A 16,938-nucleotide genomic window follows, 5' to 3' on the forward strand; every position below is an offset into this window, starting at 1 on the left:
ACTAAAGGAAATTCTAAAGGATGTACTAGGCACAAGGAAAATGATGCCAGGAGAAAATATCTGAGATGCAAGAAGCAATTAAGAGCCAAGAAGATGGCAAATATAGGGGCAAATCTAGACTAGCATTCATTAAAGAAAACAGTAAAAACAATGATTTATGTAGTTAAAATATAAAATTAAAATACATTAAAAGATAGTGACTAGTGACTAACTCTAGATTGTGATATGTTAAATAAGTAAGATATTGTAAGTCTTTTTTTTTTTTTTTTTTTGAGACAGGGTCTCACTCTTGCTCAGGCTAGATAGAGTACAGTGGTACAACCACAGCTCACTGCAGCCTCGACCTCCTGGGCTCAAGCAGTCCTCCCACTTCAGCCTCCCAAGTAGCTGGAACTATGGGTGTGCACCACCAAACCTAGCTAAAATTTTTTTTGTAGACATGGGGGTCTCTCTGTGTTGCTCAGGCTGGTCTTGAACTCCTGGGCTCAAGCAATTCTCCCACCTCGGCCTCCCAAAGTGCTGGGATTACAGACATGAGCCACTGTGCCTGGCTATTATAAGGCTTAAAGTTTTAAAGTATCTGTTATCTGCATAAAGAATAAAAGAAAAGTGAATAATGGAGGGGAAGAATGGAACGTGAAAACGAAGAAAAGAAAGGAGAGAAAAACATAAAAAGGTGGACAAAAGAAAACACAAAAGATGATAGAAATAAATCCAATTATTTCATTAATAACAATAAATGTAAATAAACGTTCCAGTAAAATGATAAAGATTGTGTTAGAATGGATTTTTAACATTCAGCTGTATGATGTTTACAAATGACACATCCAAAGCACATGGATATAGAAAGATTATAATAAAAGGATGGAAAAAGATATGTTGTGCAAATACTAATCAAAATAGACTTTAAGACAATAAAGTATTACAGAGATAAAAAAGGATCAGTGCATAATGATAGAATGTTCAATTTCATCAGAAAAAGATAAGTAATTCTAACATTTTAGGTCAGATAATTCCATTTTGGGCAAGGATGTGGGAATATACACCGTTGCTGGGAGTGTCCAGTCTGTGGTCATTTTAGAGAGAATCTAGCAACAAAATGAGAACGTAACCAACAACCTTCAGATGTCATATATATGATAGATACCATGAGATTCTAGCTCCACCCATAAAGAGCCATGTGAGTGTTCACTGCAGCAGGCAGTGAAAGCAGCAAAGGCTTCCTTCAGAGGGGCTGGAGAAGTGAAATGTGCTGAAAACATAATGTAGAATGTAATGCTGTAGCCAGAAACAATGAACCAAATGTAAACACAGCAACATCAATACAACCTGGAAAAATAAAACTGTGTGTGCTCAATACCATTTAAGTGAAACATAAAAAATAATATGATGTACATCCATGTTTAAGGACATGTATTTATTAGACTTGGTTCCTCTGGGAGAGAGGGGAATGTGAGTGAGGGTGGGGGACACAAAGGAGAAAAATTACATAAAAGAAGAAAGGGCTTTGTATGTACATGAATATGAATAACCAACTCCATGCACCCACCCCATCCCTGACTCCAGCCCAAATAAAGGTTTGCCTCTTGCTCAAATCCAGCCAGACTTAAGGATTTGAAGCGTACAAGTTTAGAGCTCAAGGCGGCTATAGTCTGAATATCTTCTCAGTGGAGGGTGTGGCAACTGGTAGTTGTCTCCAAAACTTACTCTCCTCTTATTCCTTAATAATGCATTCCCCAGCCTCCTTAGTGGGTGGGTATATCTACATAATTAATTTCTGGCCAGCGTTATATGGAACTTCTAGGAAGGATAGTTAAAAGGGAGGGGGCATATGTCATTTTGTCCTCTTCTATTTTTGGCTTGGAATGTGGACATGATAGCTGGTTCCCTGGTAGTCATCTCGGACCATGAGGCAACCTTGAGGGTGCTGAGAAAGACAGGAGCTGGATTTCTGATGCCCATGGAGCTGCTGTACCAGAGCTTCTTTTTTTGGGAGAGAGGAACACACTTTTATCATGTTTAAGGCCTTATTAATTTGGAGTTTTCTATTATATGGAGCCAAATATTCTCCTGATAAGGTGGGTTCAGAGTAGATGTGGAATTGGAGATAATTTCATTTTTTCCTAATCAGTCATCTTCTAGAAGAAACATTTCCTGGAGATTCTTTTTTAAACGCCAACTTTAAAAAATACCAATTTGTTGTCTTCAAAGGATAGTAGTTATACCTTTATTGAGGTTTAATTTTTAGGATTAAAAAATTGATTTAAAATAAAATATAAAATAATTTGGACTTTGAAGCAAAGCAGAGATTTGGCAGCAGGCAGCCTGAGATTTCAGCTCAGGGATAGCAATACCTCATTATACACACTTTAGTTGCATGTATACATAGAGTGAACGGACATGATCTTAGGGACAGGTGGCTTTGCTGATGGATAGCTGCCAATCGGTCTGATAGTGCAGCTTGAGCTCTAAGTAAGCACTTACATTAATTGTTACTAAACAGTAACCTGATGACCAGACAGACTTTAAGGATGAGAGGTAATCTGGTGAGCTGTAAAACTCCTGATTGAATAGGAAGCAGACTTTGCTAATTAGTGATTTTTCTTCCTCTTAAATTTATATCTTTTGATTCTTTTGAGTTTGTTGAGTCCATTTCCTGGCTTAGGAAAACAGGTTGGGCAACCTCAGAGAAACCTATTTAATTAGCATTAGTAATGGTGGCAGGTTTGTTAAGCCAGGAAGCACTGGAATTAAAATGCTTGAAATTACTCACTGGACCATTGTCGTAAGTGTCAGGCTCATCAATGCTCTTTGCTGCAACAAATCTCTTTCCAGACCTACAATTTGGCATCTCTTTTGGCTTAGCAATTTATAGTCTCCCAGATATAATTTTATTTACAAGTAATTTGTATATGTTTCATTGTTACAAAATACATGCTCACTGTAGAAAACGAATATTCAAATAAAAACAAAATAAAACAAAGCAAAAGCCTGACAATCTCACTTACCTAAAGACAATCATTCTTAACCCATTGGTGTATATTTTTTCATAACTCTTTTATACTGTGTGGTGTCTATGTGTATGAATTTTAACCATCAGGCAATAGAAGAAATTTTAATAAATCAAAAAGCAGTAATGAAATAGAAAGCAAAAACCAGTAGACTCGATTGGTACAGCCAAAGGCTGACTCTTGAAAAATACCAAGAAAATACACAGATCTTTACTGGTCTTGTCAGAGGCGTTTGAACCAGAGCAACTCCATTTTGAATAGGGGCTGGGTAAAATAAGGCTGAGAGCTACTGCGCTGCATTCCCAGGAGGTTAGGCATTCTGTCACAGGATGAGACAGGAGGTTGGCACAAGATACAGGTCATAAAAACCTTGTTAAAACAGGCTGTTATAAAGAAGCCAGCCAAAACCCACCAAAACCAATATGGCTAAGAGAGTAACTTCTGGTTCCCCTCACTGCTCATTATATGCTAATTATAATGCATTATGTTAAAAGACACTCCCACCAGTGTCATGACAGTTTGCAGATGCCATGGCAATGTCAGGAAGTTACCGTATATGGTCTAGAAAGGGGAGGAACCCTCAGTTCCTGGAATTGTCCACTCATTTCCCTGAAAACTCATGCATAATCCACCCCTCATTTAGCATATAATCAAGAAGTAACAATAAAAATGGGCAACCAGCAGCCCTGGTCCTGTTCTGTCTATGGAATAGCCATTCTTTTATTCCTTTACTTTCTTAATAAACTTGCTTTCAGTTTAGGGACTAGCCTCGAATTCTTGATAGCCCAAGATCCAAGAACTTGCTCTTGGTGTCTGGATTGGGACCCCTATCTGGTAACAGTCTTGTCTAGGGGAAAAAAAATAAACACATAAATGAACAGCATGTGGAATATGAACAAGAACGTAACTATTAATAGACAGATGAAGGAGAGTGAAAACCTAAGAGAATACAATATTTGTAAATGTGTAAGAATGTTATCAAGATGCTTCTGGAAAAATGCTTAGTAACTGGTAGACACATGTGAAAGAAGTCTACTGATAATAAGGAATCCATGCTTTTAATTTGGGCATATTTATCTCAAGATCAAGAACCTAGGTGTAGCCCTGGGCCAGGGGAGTTGGGGTGATGCAGAGAAGGTGGTACCTCTTGTTTGGAGGCCAAGGACTGCAGACAGTTCAGCCACATCAGGTGGGTTGTTCATGTGAATTAGATGGACCTTGATGTTCTCTTTAACGCTCATGTTGTATTACATTGAAACCCTAGCTTCAACACTTTAAAAAGTTCTTATTAGCAAATAAATTACAGATTGAACTCCTGAATTGTTGGCAGCCATTTTTTATTCCAAACATGTATGTTTTTGTAAACCTGACATTTCCCAAACAGTGCAAGTGAATCAGAAGTGACTGCTTAGACTTTAATACATGTGACACTGTGAGGCAGTACACCCTCCCCCCACCCACCAAAATTCCTCAGTGGAAATGTACATGGATGCATCAGTAAAGTTCTGGAAATGCAGATAGCGTGGGTGCCTGCCATGCAATTAATCACTCGTAAAGCTTTTAAATTTACTCTGCCAGTCACACCGTGCACATTAGAATTAAAACAACATCAACAAAAAAAAACCTTAACATAGTCTGAAATCTAGATCATTGTGCTATAAAGCATTGCACCATGTTGGGAAATTTGTTCACTTACTCCCCCCATGTGCTGAAAATTCAGAAGACATCCTAGGAGTTTCATTTTGGCCCTACTGGCTCTGTATTCTCCCTTCAGCCACTCTTTGTTTCAGAAAATATTCTCCACTGTGTATATTATTACTCTATATATCAAAATATCAACTAAAATTGTGCATACTAAAGCATTTCTGAAATGATGCTCACTTTCTGCCTTTTGTCTACTAGAGGCTCCAAGTGACAATCCTTTCCAGCACCTCTAAATTTTGAGAAGTTTGAGCCAAGTATACAGTTCACCAGATGTACGTTTCACACGTAACCCAGACGTAACTGCATGCACCTGGCCATAATGCCTTACCCAAAAATAAAAGTCATAAATAACCTTTTAAAAAGCCACCGTGCTAGGGTTCAACAGGTAGCATACAGCACACGGATCGTCTGGGGATCTGCTATGCTTCTGCATGGAAAACAGGATGTTCCCAGGAGTGCTGTTGGGTTTTTGTTTTAAACCTCGTTGCCTTTGGCTCAAGGGCAGTAGCTACATGATTTGGTCAAGGAGGACTTCCTAGTGGATCTTCTACAAGGTCTACCATACCTCTGAGTACCCACGATGCTGACAGAGTTTTCCTGAAGAACTGCCTGAGGAAACCTCAGTGCCGAGTGATTCGGAATGGATACCTGTCAGTTGCCACTAAGCCAGCGGACCCTGCCCCTCCTGCTAGTGTCCTCTTGTTTCTAAACATCATGGCCTCTTCTTTGTGACAGCTCTACGGCTCACTTGGAGGATGTTCCAAACTCTCCTGAGTCCTATGTAAATTAAGCATAAGCAAAACTTTTTTTTTAAAAAAGGGGCACTGTTTTACTCCATTTTTACAAAGGTTCTTTTTCATATTTAAAGAGCATTTCAGTTCTCTGAACAGTTGGTTAAAACCACATTGAAGATTCAACTAAAAGCTGAAGGAAACTGAAATAATACTGCTCAGGAGAATATCTTATAGGATTCCACAGTGAACCCATGGAAGCAGGAAGGGGAGAAAGTAGAACATACTGTAGAATTTTCAAATAATATTCTGGAGGGGTAACACAGACGTACTGATCCACCCCATCTGCTTCCCCTGAGAGCATAGAGAGGGCTTCTGAGCTGGGAAGGAGCTTGTGAACTGCCCAAGTTGAGAGAGCGCTAACGATATGCTTGACTTCTCTATCACTGCGCAAAATGCTTAACTCCCCAGTCCCCGTAGCCCACCTGCTACTCAGCATGATCAGACCAGCAGAGGCATCATCCTTCCCCAGACAGGTTCCTGGGGAGGCTTTCAGTATCTGCTTGTGGTGATGCCAAGGCTGGTTTTCTTAAAACCTGCCTTTATAAAGTCTTAGTGACCTCCTGAGTATACAGCTCCTCATGTGGGTCCACCCACGCAGAATCAAGCAGAAGCAAATAGGTCCCAGCTCTGAGACTGCCCACGGGAGTCTACCCTTCTCCAGTGGGGCTTTGCTGGCGGGCAGAACATGGGCCTGCGAGTCACCCTTCTACACTGTCACCAACGCACCTACACCCCGGCAGGATGCAAGTTAGTTGCTCTAAGTGCATGTGGCCAAAGCTGTTGATGGTGCTGTTCCAGGAATAACACCTAAGAATCCTAAATGATTCATTAAAGAAAACATGGCATTATGAACAAGAGTCCATCAAAGGAAAGCTGTAAATGGCATCCCATTCAAAAAGTCCACATGCCACTGCATTTTGCCACCCTGAGGCAAAATGTCCCTGAAGTGTTCTCTGGGGAACCTCCAGCACCTTGCACAGTGCCTGACACACAGCAGGGGCCTCATAAATGGCTGTTAATAAGTGATAAAACCCACCCAAGACTGCTTTTCTTATTGCTTTTGATAAAACTCATAAGCGAACTCTGAGTGACAGCTGCTTTCTTTGCCTCATCCTGCTCCCTGTAGCTACCTCTGTGCCTCCGTCCCACAGTTAGATGCAACATCCCTGATTTCCAGGATCAGCTTAGTTCATGCCATTGACCCTTGGTTTTTTTGGTCTATTCCCATGTTCACCAGGAAGAGAAGCATGAGGTTACATCTGTAATCTCCCTGCAGCAGAGTCAACTGCATAAGAAACCAAAAGACACACCTGCTCCATGCCAGGTTAGTACCCACCCATCACCCTCATAATTTTGCCAAAACTTTAGATATGTTTGTGAGTATTAGCCAAGTACGTGTATTAAAAATCTGTCTTCCCAGAAGTTGAGTTTGAGGTCTTTTTGACAATGTTCACGGACTCCCAACATGTTAGCTTCCAGTAAAAAAGGTGCTATAAGAAAGATCCTTGGTTTTACAGATTGTTTCACCCCCACTGGATGCCATGTATATGTAGCTGGCACTTTGGCAGGCTGTAATAAGCCATTAAGACTCTGTTAGACCCTGCTCTTAGCCCCATGTTTTCTGTCTTATTAGATGGTTATCCATCAGTAGGAATAGCAGCCATAGCTGTTAACAGTTATTGAGTGATCACTATGGGCCAGGTCAGTGCTGAGCATGCTCCATCCATCATCTCACTGCCCTTTCAGAAAATCACACTGCACTCAAAACTAAGCAGCACAGTGCATCTGACAATATATCTACTGTCAAACAGAGAGCTTGGATACTGAAGGCCATAACTCAGCACTCACATATGCAGGGGGTGGGGAGAGGCAGAGCTCTGCTCAGATCCTTTGCATCATTTCTTTTGCATCATTTCCCTGTGTCTCCCCTGGCTGAGGATGCACCTGTGGTTGTCCTTTAGAGGACTGCCCTGAGCTACTGGAGCCATTATGCCGGCAGGAATTGAGAACAGAATGTTTACATCTCCTCTGGGTGCAGCCAGCCCCTTGATTCAGGTTGGGACACCTCTGAGGCCTAACTTTCCCTCCGGAGTTCCCCTGATCAGGCTGAGGCTAAACTCCATGGAGCTCTCCCTGAAATGACAAACATTTGCCTGGCTTTGTCTCCTTCCTTGTCCTGCTTCCCCCACTCCCTTACTGGTATCCCCTGGGAATACTTCCTTAATAAGTTACTTGCACACAAATCCTTGTTTCAGGGACTGCTTCTTGGGAACCCAATCTAAGACATTTTTTTAAAAACGGTTAAATGGTCCTCTCTGGGAAGGAATCTGCAATCACCACTAGCTGGGACAGCCAGGGTGGTAGGGGAAATGAAGATCTCTCAACGAAAATTACACAAAAAGGCAATCCCTCACAGCATTCAGACCCAATTCTTTGCTTAGGGGACAACGATTTAGTCCTTGTGGTGTGTGAACTCTGATGCAGGACGTCCAGGATGAGACGCCATTCTGAGGTTTACCAGATGACCACATGGCATTGCTCCAAGCTTTCATCCATCATCTGTGTAGAAGCAGGGTGACATGTCTGCTATATAAAGGTGATACAGAGCAGACTTCTTGCTAGGGATCAGGTTTTCCATCCAAATTCTTGTTGGGAATCTTCCAATGAAAAGTACATATGAAAAAACACTTACAGTTCTTTAGCACACGTTAGCATGTGACTCCACACTTGATCGAGGCAATAAAGATGTGAAATGTCTTAGGGGTCTTGCCACATCCACAGTTTATATGCACCACTGCCAGCCTGGTGGATTCATTATGTGAGGTTTCTTCAACTTATTTCATCTGTAAGTCTTTTTAAACAGCAAGTTCCAAAGTACAGTAAGATTTTCATCCTTTAAAATTTGTATTCATGGACATGTACTTCCAAGAGTTTAGGCCAGATATCAGTGCTTGAGTGAATTATATAACTATTTAATAGAAATAATAAAACATCGATACAAATATAAAAGACATAATCAGTATAAAAGGCTTATATTTATAAAAATACTTTAGGTAACAGTTTTCCCCTGAGGGTTGACCATGCGTGTTGCATCCATAAATATTGCTCGGCTCTGTAGCTCGCTCTCCAAAGTTCAGAGTTCATCTTTAAAGGAAGTGGTGCTGGCCCCGGTCGTTGTGACCTGGCCGAAGTGGCTGCCTCAGGCTGGCACCTGGGCTTGATAGAATGAAGAAGAGAACAGCATCAGTGGGGCCTCCGAAAAATCTGGAGAAGATTTTTTTCTTCCAAATATGGAAGATACAAAGATCAACGATGACAGGCTAGCGATCAGGTCATGTGACTGGTGTGGCAGCTCACTGGTTTTTCTGGACCCAGTCCCAACTGTCTTCATTCTCTTTCCGGTTCTTCTCAGCTTCGATAATTTCTTTGTACCTTCGGCGAAAGAAGCCCATCTGAAAGGCAGAAAGAAAGAGGAGAAGCTGAGTTAGAAGTGCTGAAGAATCAGCCATTGTGACCCCAAGGCAGCCTGTCCCTGGGTAGGTGTGACCTGCACTCACAGGGCTGGGGAGGCTTGGAGGACCCCTCAGATTAGAGAAAACACTGGCAAGAAAAACATCCTGTGGAGACATTTTTCAAAATGCATGGACTTCCTGCGGGTGATATTAGGTAAGCTGTTTGTTCCTTGTAAAATGCATCTGGTGTAGTGTTTTCCAGACTGTGTGCTGGGGAATACTAATTACTGAGAGCTGTTCAAAGGTGTTTGGGAGTAAAAAAAGGTTTCATGGCTGGGCACAGTGGCTCATGCCTGTAATCCCAGCACTTTGGGAGGGAGGCTGAGACAGGCAGATCACTTGAGGTCAGGAGTTTGAGAGCAGCCTGGCCAACATGGTGAAATCCTGTCTGTACTAAAAACACAAAAATTAGCTGGGCATGGTGGTGTGTGCCTGTAATCCCAGCTACTTGGGAGGCTGAGGCACGAGAATCGCTTGAACCTGGGAGGCGGAGGTTGCAGTGAGCTGAGATCGTGCCACCACTGCACTCCAGCCTGGGTGACAGAGTGAGACTCCATCTCAAAAAAAAAAAAAAAAAAAAGGATTCATGGTCAAATAAGTTTGGGAAATGTGGCTTTTTTTTTTTTTTTTAAAGAGTCTTAATGTACAGTGGAAAGTAAAGGATCCATTACCATTAATTCCGGTGGGGAAAAAAACCAGGGACCTGACATTCCCCAAGCTTATTTGGCTTTTGATAAACCTAGTATCTTGAGAGATCTCAGCCATCTGTGGAATAATTTAATAAATACTGCTCTCACATGAGAGGCTGTTTAAAGCGTCTGCAGGTCTGCATTCTACCTTGCTGTCATTTACATCTTTCTCTCAAACCCGTGGAATTTGTGCTGTCTGTGCACCACAGTCAGCAGCACATTCTCATCTAGAATGGGCGTTTCATCCTGACCCAGCATGGCAATTTCCTCTAGCTTAGTTCTGAAAAGACCCTGCCCTTTGATGTTACATTTGGTCTTACAACTTTTCACATATGGTAAGACAAGTTTCTAGTTTTTCTCACACAGTCATCACCACCAAACAGTGAAGCAACGTTTGTAGCCCAAAGCTTACCTTTCCTCTCATGCTCTGAGAGACTCAGCATCTCTTGTCCTTGGCTCACTAACATTGGTGGGCTCTGTTCATGAGGCCAGACATTCCTCTCTGCATCTTCCTTTAAACATGGCTGACTGTATTGGGTGTACAAATACCCCAGATCCCTCTCTCCTTGGGTGGGATAACCCTGAGGTGTACGTTCTACCAGTTTCCCCGTGGAGCTTGCCTGCAGAGGTAACCAGCTTGATGACAAATCTTTTATTGGCTTCCTTCCCTGCTCTCCAACAGTTTTTCCTGAGATCACCTTCCAAATAAATGACTTGCCCTCAAATCATTGTTTCAATCCCCTTGAATAGAGGAAATCAAACAGAGACACACACTTGACCTGGTGCTGGCAGGCCTGCCACACTGCAGGTTTGTGGTACCATGTTATCATTAGCTTGCAATTCCCAAGTCATACTGGAAAACCCTCAAGACTCTCTGCAGTCTGCTGCCAACAGTGCATGCACATATAAGACGTGTCCTACACAAATCATGAAGCAAACCCAGCTGTCATGGGCACATCACATGTTTTTGTTGTCTGTGTATTTGCCCTCAGGCTTCTTCACTGTGAGCCAAACATCCAGGGAAGCATCACAGCCACCCTGATGGTCATAAGCTCCCCTGAAGAAGGGAAGGCAGGTGGAGCTGAGGAACTGTCTGTTGCCACCATCTTTCTACTTCCCTAAAGGGGGCTTATTGGCCAAGCCAAAGACGAGAACTGTCAAGAGAGCCACCAGGTATCTTCACCCATGTTGCCAAGGAGATCCTGAGCATTCACTGTGAGTGGAAGTCGATAAGGTGGTGCAGTTTGAATGACTGGGAAACAGCAGAAGCTTTCTTAGAACAACTGGCAAGAGTCTTGTGTTCTGAGCTTCAATCCTTAAGGCCAGTTTTGTAAACAGATATTGAGTTCCTGGTGATTTCAGCCCTGGAGGTTTCTTCCCAGCATAAGACCACACTCATCAGAATGCCACGTTCTGATGCCCCCACACATATACTTTTCTCTCCTGAAACCTCTTCCACCTTCTCCCCTCTGCAAGAGATGTGGAAAAGGTGCTTGGCCAGAATTTTCTGGATAATTAAGAAAAAGTCATAGTCATCATCCCCACAGCACACCCACAGAAGGCCAGAAAAATGGACAAAGACTGAATGGAAATCTAAGAAGCTACTGCTTGAAATGTCATTCTTTTGCGATAAAGATGTGGTTGGCCAAGAAAACATGACCAGATGTGGCTGGTCACATGCCATGAAGGAGAATGTAATCATGAAACTGTGGAAGGATGTAACAAGGAAATAAGATTCTCTAGCACATACCTTTGGCTGCTGATGTTGTAATGTGTCAATAATCCCAGGTCACTCAGTTGTAATTTCAGAGAAGTCACATTTCCCTACCATGGCACTATCGAGCAGAATCTTAACAGTCTGCCCCCTTATTATCTCCTGCATTTGTCTTAGGACTCTTTGAAGGCAGGCTTTGTGCTTTCAATCCCCAGTACTCAGCATCTCACCTGTCCTTGGTACCAGTGATAAATTGCAAAGATGCCCACACACCCTCCACACTCTTTACCATGTGACTCTCCAGCTCTTCCCATCGTGAGGTGGAGTCTATTTTCCCAGCCTTGATTCTCCGCTGAGTCTAGCTTTGACAATTGGATGAGACGGAGGAGATGTTGTGTGTTACACACTTAGTCCCCAAGGGGCCTTGCACACTTCCAATTACTTTCTCAGAACCCTGCCCTGCTTCCACACAAATGCCTATGTCTAGCCTGCTAAGAGATCAGGTTTTTTTGAAGCCCTCCCAGACTAGCCAACTCCCAGCTGCCCGCAGAGGCACATGTGAGTCTCACTGAGCTCAAACTGCCCCGCTGAGCTCAGTCCAAATTGCCAACCCACAGAACTGTGACCTGCATAGATGGATATTGCTTTTAAGCCACTGAATACTGGGGTGGTTTGTCATGTAGCATAAGTTAACTGGTACAGACTCAATATCTTTTTTGCTGACTTAATGAATCAGACAGACAGCTGATAGGGCTCTAGATTTAAAGAGCATCAGTTAGTGTGCCTTGCTGAACTGGACTTTTCACTTTTTTTTTTTTTTTTTTTGAGACAGAGTCTCACTCTGTCGCCCAGGCTGGAGTGCAATGGAGCCATCTTGGCTCACTGCAACCTCTGCCTCCCAGGTTCAAGTGATTCTCCTGCCTCAGCCTCTCGAGTAGCTGGGACTGCAGGCGTGTACCACCCTGCCCAGCTAATTTTTGTATTTTTAGTAGAGACTGGGTTTCATCTTGTTGGCCAGGCTGGTCTCAAACTCCTGACATCAAGTGAGCCGCCTGCCTTGGCGTCCCAAAGTGCCGGGATTACAGGCGTAAGCCACTGCACCCGGCCTGAACCAGACTTTTCTTGTTCATCTCTAAGAACAAAAGCTGGCTCACTTTCTCATAACTATGCTAGTGTAAGGATTTGATATAGACAGTGTGTTAACAATCTGGAAAGGATTTAGAGCACCTGAACTCACTCTTACATGTGGCTTTCACGTGCTCAAGTTTCTATGTGTGCCCTTCTTGCTAACAACAAGGTGAAGGCACTGTCATCTCTTGCAGGCACCTAGAAGCAAGCTTCTTTCTCTCAGTGGAGTGGTGTCAGAATTAGGCCTGAAAATCACCCCCACCCACCCCTGGCTGAAACAGCCTTGCAAGCTCTATGCCCCACTCTAACACTGCAGGGTCTCCAGTCCTGTTCCTAACACAGCCTATGCGTAATCTCTTGGATGGGAGGTCAGAGCTACCATTGATGTATGTCTTCCTTTTTTTAGAGTCTGAAGACCATTTCTTAAAACAGAATGCACTCTCATGGCTAGGGAGTTGTAGGTACAGTAGTGCAGGTGCTACACTGCATTTAAGGGGCTGGGGGATATCACTCACATCACAGATATCATAGATGTATAAGTTTATTATAACGGTTTTCCAACAGATGGCAGTAGAGTGTCTTGTTCTCATAAAATCAGAGTTTTCTGAATTTTTTCTGACAGATGGAAATAAAGAGTCTTTAGGAAGGGGTGCTATTTACTATTATAGTTTGCACAAAGGTACCCTATAGTCTAGTGGTGGCTCTGTCAAACTAATATTCTTTTTTTGGGGGGTGGGGGATGGAGTCTCGCTCTGTTGCCCAGGCTGGAGTGCAGTGGCGCAATCTTGGCTCACTGCAACCTCCGCCTCTTGGGTTCAAGTGATTCACCTGCCTCAGCCTCCCAAGTAGCTGGAATTACAGGTCTGCACCACTACGCCTGGCTAATTTTTATATTTTAGTAGAGATGGGGTTTCACCAGGTTGGCCAGGCTGATCTTGAACTCCTGACCTCAGATGATCCGCCTGCCTTGGCCTCCCAAAGTGCTGGGATTACAGGTGTGAGCCAGCGCACCCGGCCTGGGAAGGTTATTTTCTGGCTTCGAGCCATAGTGTCTTCATCTCTGCCTAAGAGATCAATGGGATTCTCAGACCTCTTCCAGCCCTGAAACATCATGACAGCTTTTTCTGTTTTCCCCAGAGTGAATTTAAGGCTCTAGGCTGTGGGCCACATAGCTGGGTACTCAGGACTCACACTAACGGGGAACAAGGCACAGAGTCTTTGTCCCATCTCAATTTTCTCAAAGATTTTTGAGAAATTTTTTGAAAATTCAATTTTTAAAACTTTGTTAATTTTTGAAATAAACAAAACAGAATTTAATAATATTTTAAAAGATTATGAGGTCTTTGAATTCACAAAACACATGCAGTTATGTTCATTTATTTAACTTTTATAGTCTTTTGAACTGTGGGATTTTAAGGTCACTTTTACCAATGAGGAAAGTAGGCAAGGCTTGATGGAGTTGAACATGTAGCTCTTGATCAGATGTCTTATAATAAGTGTCAGAACTGGGGACTTGCTAAGTAAGTCTAGGACTCTTAACTCATGTAACATAGAGACTGCCTGATTATCTCATCAAGAACGGAAAAAATATCAGTTCTCTAAAAATAAAAACTCAAAATAAGCAACCCATGAGAACAAGTCACTGAAAGTAATTTGCAAGAACCAGAAAAAAGCATGTTATCTTCTAAATGCCCTAGAGGCACAGTATTATTCCCAACAGTTCTCAATAAATGCAAGCCAATAAATAAAGAACAGGTCTTCCTAGCTAACATTTTCTAATGGAATGTCAATTAGGAATGAAGAAGTGAAAAACTAAATTTAGCAAGGTTTTTGTCATCCCCTTAAGTAAAGATAATGACTTCAACTAAAGAAAATGGCTAAAGAGAAAATATAAAAACTAAAGACTAAAGATAAAGATAACACTAAACTAAAGATAGTGACTCTGAATTTGATGATCTAACAAGTACAAATAATCCCTAAGTTACCATACCTCGACTTAACAGTTTTTTGACTTTATGATGGGTTTATTGGAGTATTAAATGCATTTCTGACTTAAAATATTATAAGTCAAGGAGCACATGTAGTTCCTTTGCTTAAGAGATACATGGTCTAAATCTGTAACTCTTCATACACATGCCAGGAAACCCACGAGCCCCTTCAGCCTGCTATAGTACTTCATAGCCAGTCCTACCTATTCCATTACTGCCAGGACCCAAAGTCCTCCTACACTTGGGAAATTAGCATATCCCAAGGTTAAGTAGGCCTCCTTCAGACATACACACCCGCTCATGTGAGCACGCATGGGTGCCCTGGGGAGAGCTTTGAGAAGCACTGGGCAAATCTCTGTTTTTGTTGCCAGCTGAGCCCACCCTGAGGGTGCTGGGAAATGATTAATGATGGGCTAAGCTGGATGCCCAGCAGCCCCACACTCACTTCCAAGCCAATGGAGTCAATGTTTTTCTGCATTTTTTCTGGAACCTTCCAGTGCTTGCTTCACCATTTGAGGGGCAAGGGGCTCTGTTAACTGTTCTGTCTGTAGCAGAAGAAACATAGAAACCCTAGAGGAGCTGACTCAAGCCAAGCTTTGCTTGGCTGGAAGCCGAAGCAACAGTGTGCTTTCTGGTTTTTGTGTCTGCTGGTCCTGCAGCTCCAAAGAGCAGCTCCCTGAACCCTCCTAACAGACATACACAATTTTCTCATATAACCATGTATCCAAAAGCAGCCAGAAAACTCCTAGGGAAACAAGAGATTGCCCCAAACAGCCTTACTTAGATGGGTGCTGCTTGAGGCATGAGGCCTGACCGAGTTCTGGGGTATCCACCCTGCAGCAGCAGCCTCTTCCTCCCCAGCCCCCTGCAGGGTGAGAGGGACCAGCTGGACGACGCCATGGCATCTGGTCTCTTGGGGGATCCTACCCGCTCCACGGCCTTTGGGTTGCTTCCTAGACAGTGATTCTGAGGACCTGGGACAAATTCCTTTTTTGGACTAACTCAAGACTTCATGTTTATAGTTCTCTTCAGTTACTTGACTATTTACATAGCATGTCTCTGTCTCGAGATGTCGACAGTGCAACATCAGCCCAATATTTACTCCCAAGCATAAACAAGCCCCCACTGAATGTCGTTGGCACATGGTTCTAATTGAGGCAGTGTGAAGGGTGTGTGTGCAAGCACATGGGCATGTGTCTGTGCATTTTCTTTTTCTTTGGAGGAGAAGCAAGGATGCCCTCCCAGCCCAGTTTGAAGGGAAGGTGATAACCCAGTGACCTCTGGAGGGGTTGCCAAACCTTACACATTCTCTGAGCCATTTCACAGATTTGTTTTCTAAGTGTTTCTGCCTTAGGTGAGAAGTAATGCTCTCAAACAAAAACCATGAGCCCAAAGCCAGTCCTAAAGCAGCAGGCTCTTGGAACAGCCCCAGCTGACAGAGGGTTTGAGGCAGCCCTTTTCAGAGGGCTGGCAAACACATTCTGCAGCCTGCCTCTTTGCCACTTGAGCAAGTAGGTCCTGGGCCTCCTGGGAAGAGATGGCCATAGGGCTGGCAAAGCAGTCTCACTTCCCTTTGCTCCAAGCCATCTCAGTTTGCAAAAGGGTCAAATGGGAGAGAGAGGGTCCTTGGTTGATAGCACTGAGGGAGGATATGGGTCTCTCTCCTTCACTGAGTGGTGGCCTGTATGTTTTGGCAAACTGCAAACAAACAAGGACAGAGCTGGGGAGGGGAGGAGGGTGTGAGGGAGGCAGAGAGAAAGACAGGGAGGGAAGAGCTTGGAGCCCTAAATAAGGGAAGAAGGGTGTCTTTCTTCAAAAGAAGAAACACCCCATCGACTTCATTCTTTCCACAGAAACCAGGCTGGCTTATATAAGCTGAAGGTATTTCTTAAAGGTGCCAGTGACGCACAAAGTTGTTATCCCTCCTGCACCTCTGAACAATTTAACTTTCTCCTCCTAAACAGGCCTTTATGATTGTCTTCAAGAGATGCCAGGCCCAGGCATCTTCCAACCCAGTCAGGAGCTGCGGGAAAGGAGAGGGGACTCATTTGGACTTTTCTTCCTTTAAAAGTGTTTCATATTTCAAAGTTTTCTTCCTGCATGGTGGTTTGGCTGGCTACTGTAATCCTCGCACATAAAGTTTAAATTATGGCTCCCAGTGTCTGCTAACATCTCAGCTTTGGGAAAGCTGATTAGGATCCATTTCAGAATTTGAAGAGCGGTCTGGTTAGCTTGGGGCCCTCATTGTGGATTTTGTGTCAGAGCCAGGGCCTGCTGCCGCCAAGCATGAGAGGATGCCTGAGATGCCAGCAGATGGGCTTTCTCGAAGGCCGCCGGGGAGCTGCACAGGGTCAGAGGCGGATGAGGGGTTGGTCTGGCTGAGCACATCAGCAGGAAG

General features: G+C 43.4%; 1 protein-coding gene across 2 annotated transcripts in view; it reads right to left on the reverse strand.

Moving 5' to 3' along the window:
* Positions 1 to 4,331: 4,331 nt before the first annotated feature.
* ITGA9 (integrin subunit alpha 9) overlaps positions 4,332 to 16,938 on the reverse strand; it is a 387,085-nt gene continuing 374,478 nt past the window's right edge. Inside the window, exon 28 of one of the 2 annotated variants that reach the window (XM_024245138.3) lies at positions 4,332 to 8,961. In XM_024245138.3, coding sequence (XP_024100906.3) covers positions 8,863 to 8,961 — 99 coding nt within the window. In that variant the 3' untranslated portion in view covers positions 4,332 to 8,862. Of the gene's footprint in view, positions 8,962 to 9,684; positions 11,180 to 16,938 lie in introns of those variants that run through there. The other variant, XM_054552331.2, reaches the window with a different exon arrangement.

This window comes from Pongo abelii, chromosome 2, assembly GCF_028885655.2.
Source record: "Pongo abelii isolate AG06213 chromosome 2, NHGRI_mPonAbe1-v2.0_pri, whole genome shotgun sequence".
Taxonomy (NCBI): Eukaryota; Metazoa; Chordata; class Mammalia; order Primates; family Hominidae; genus Pongo; species Pongo abelii.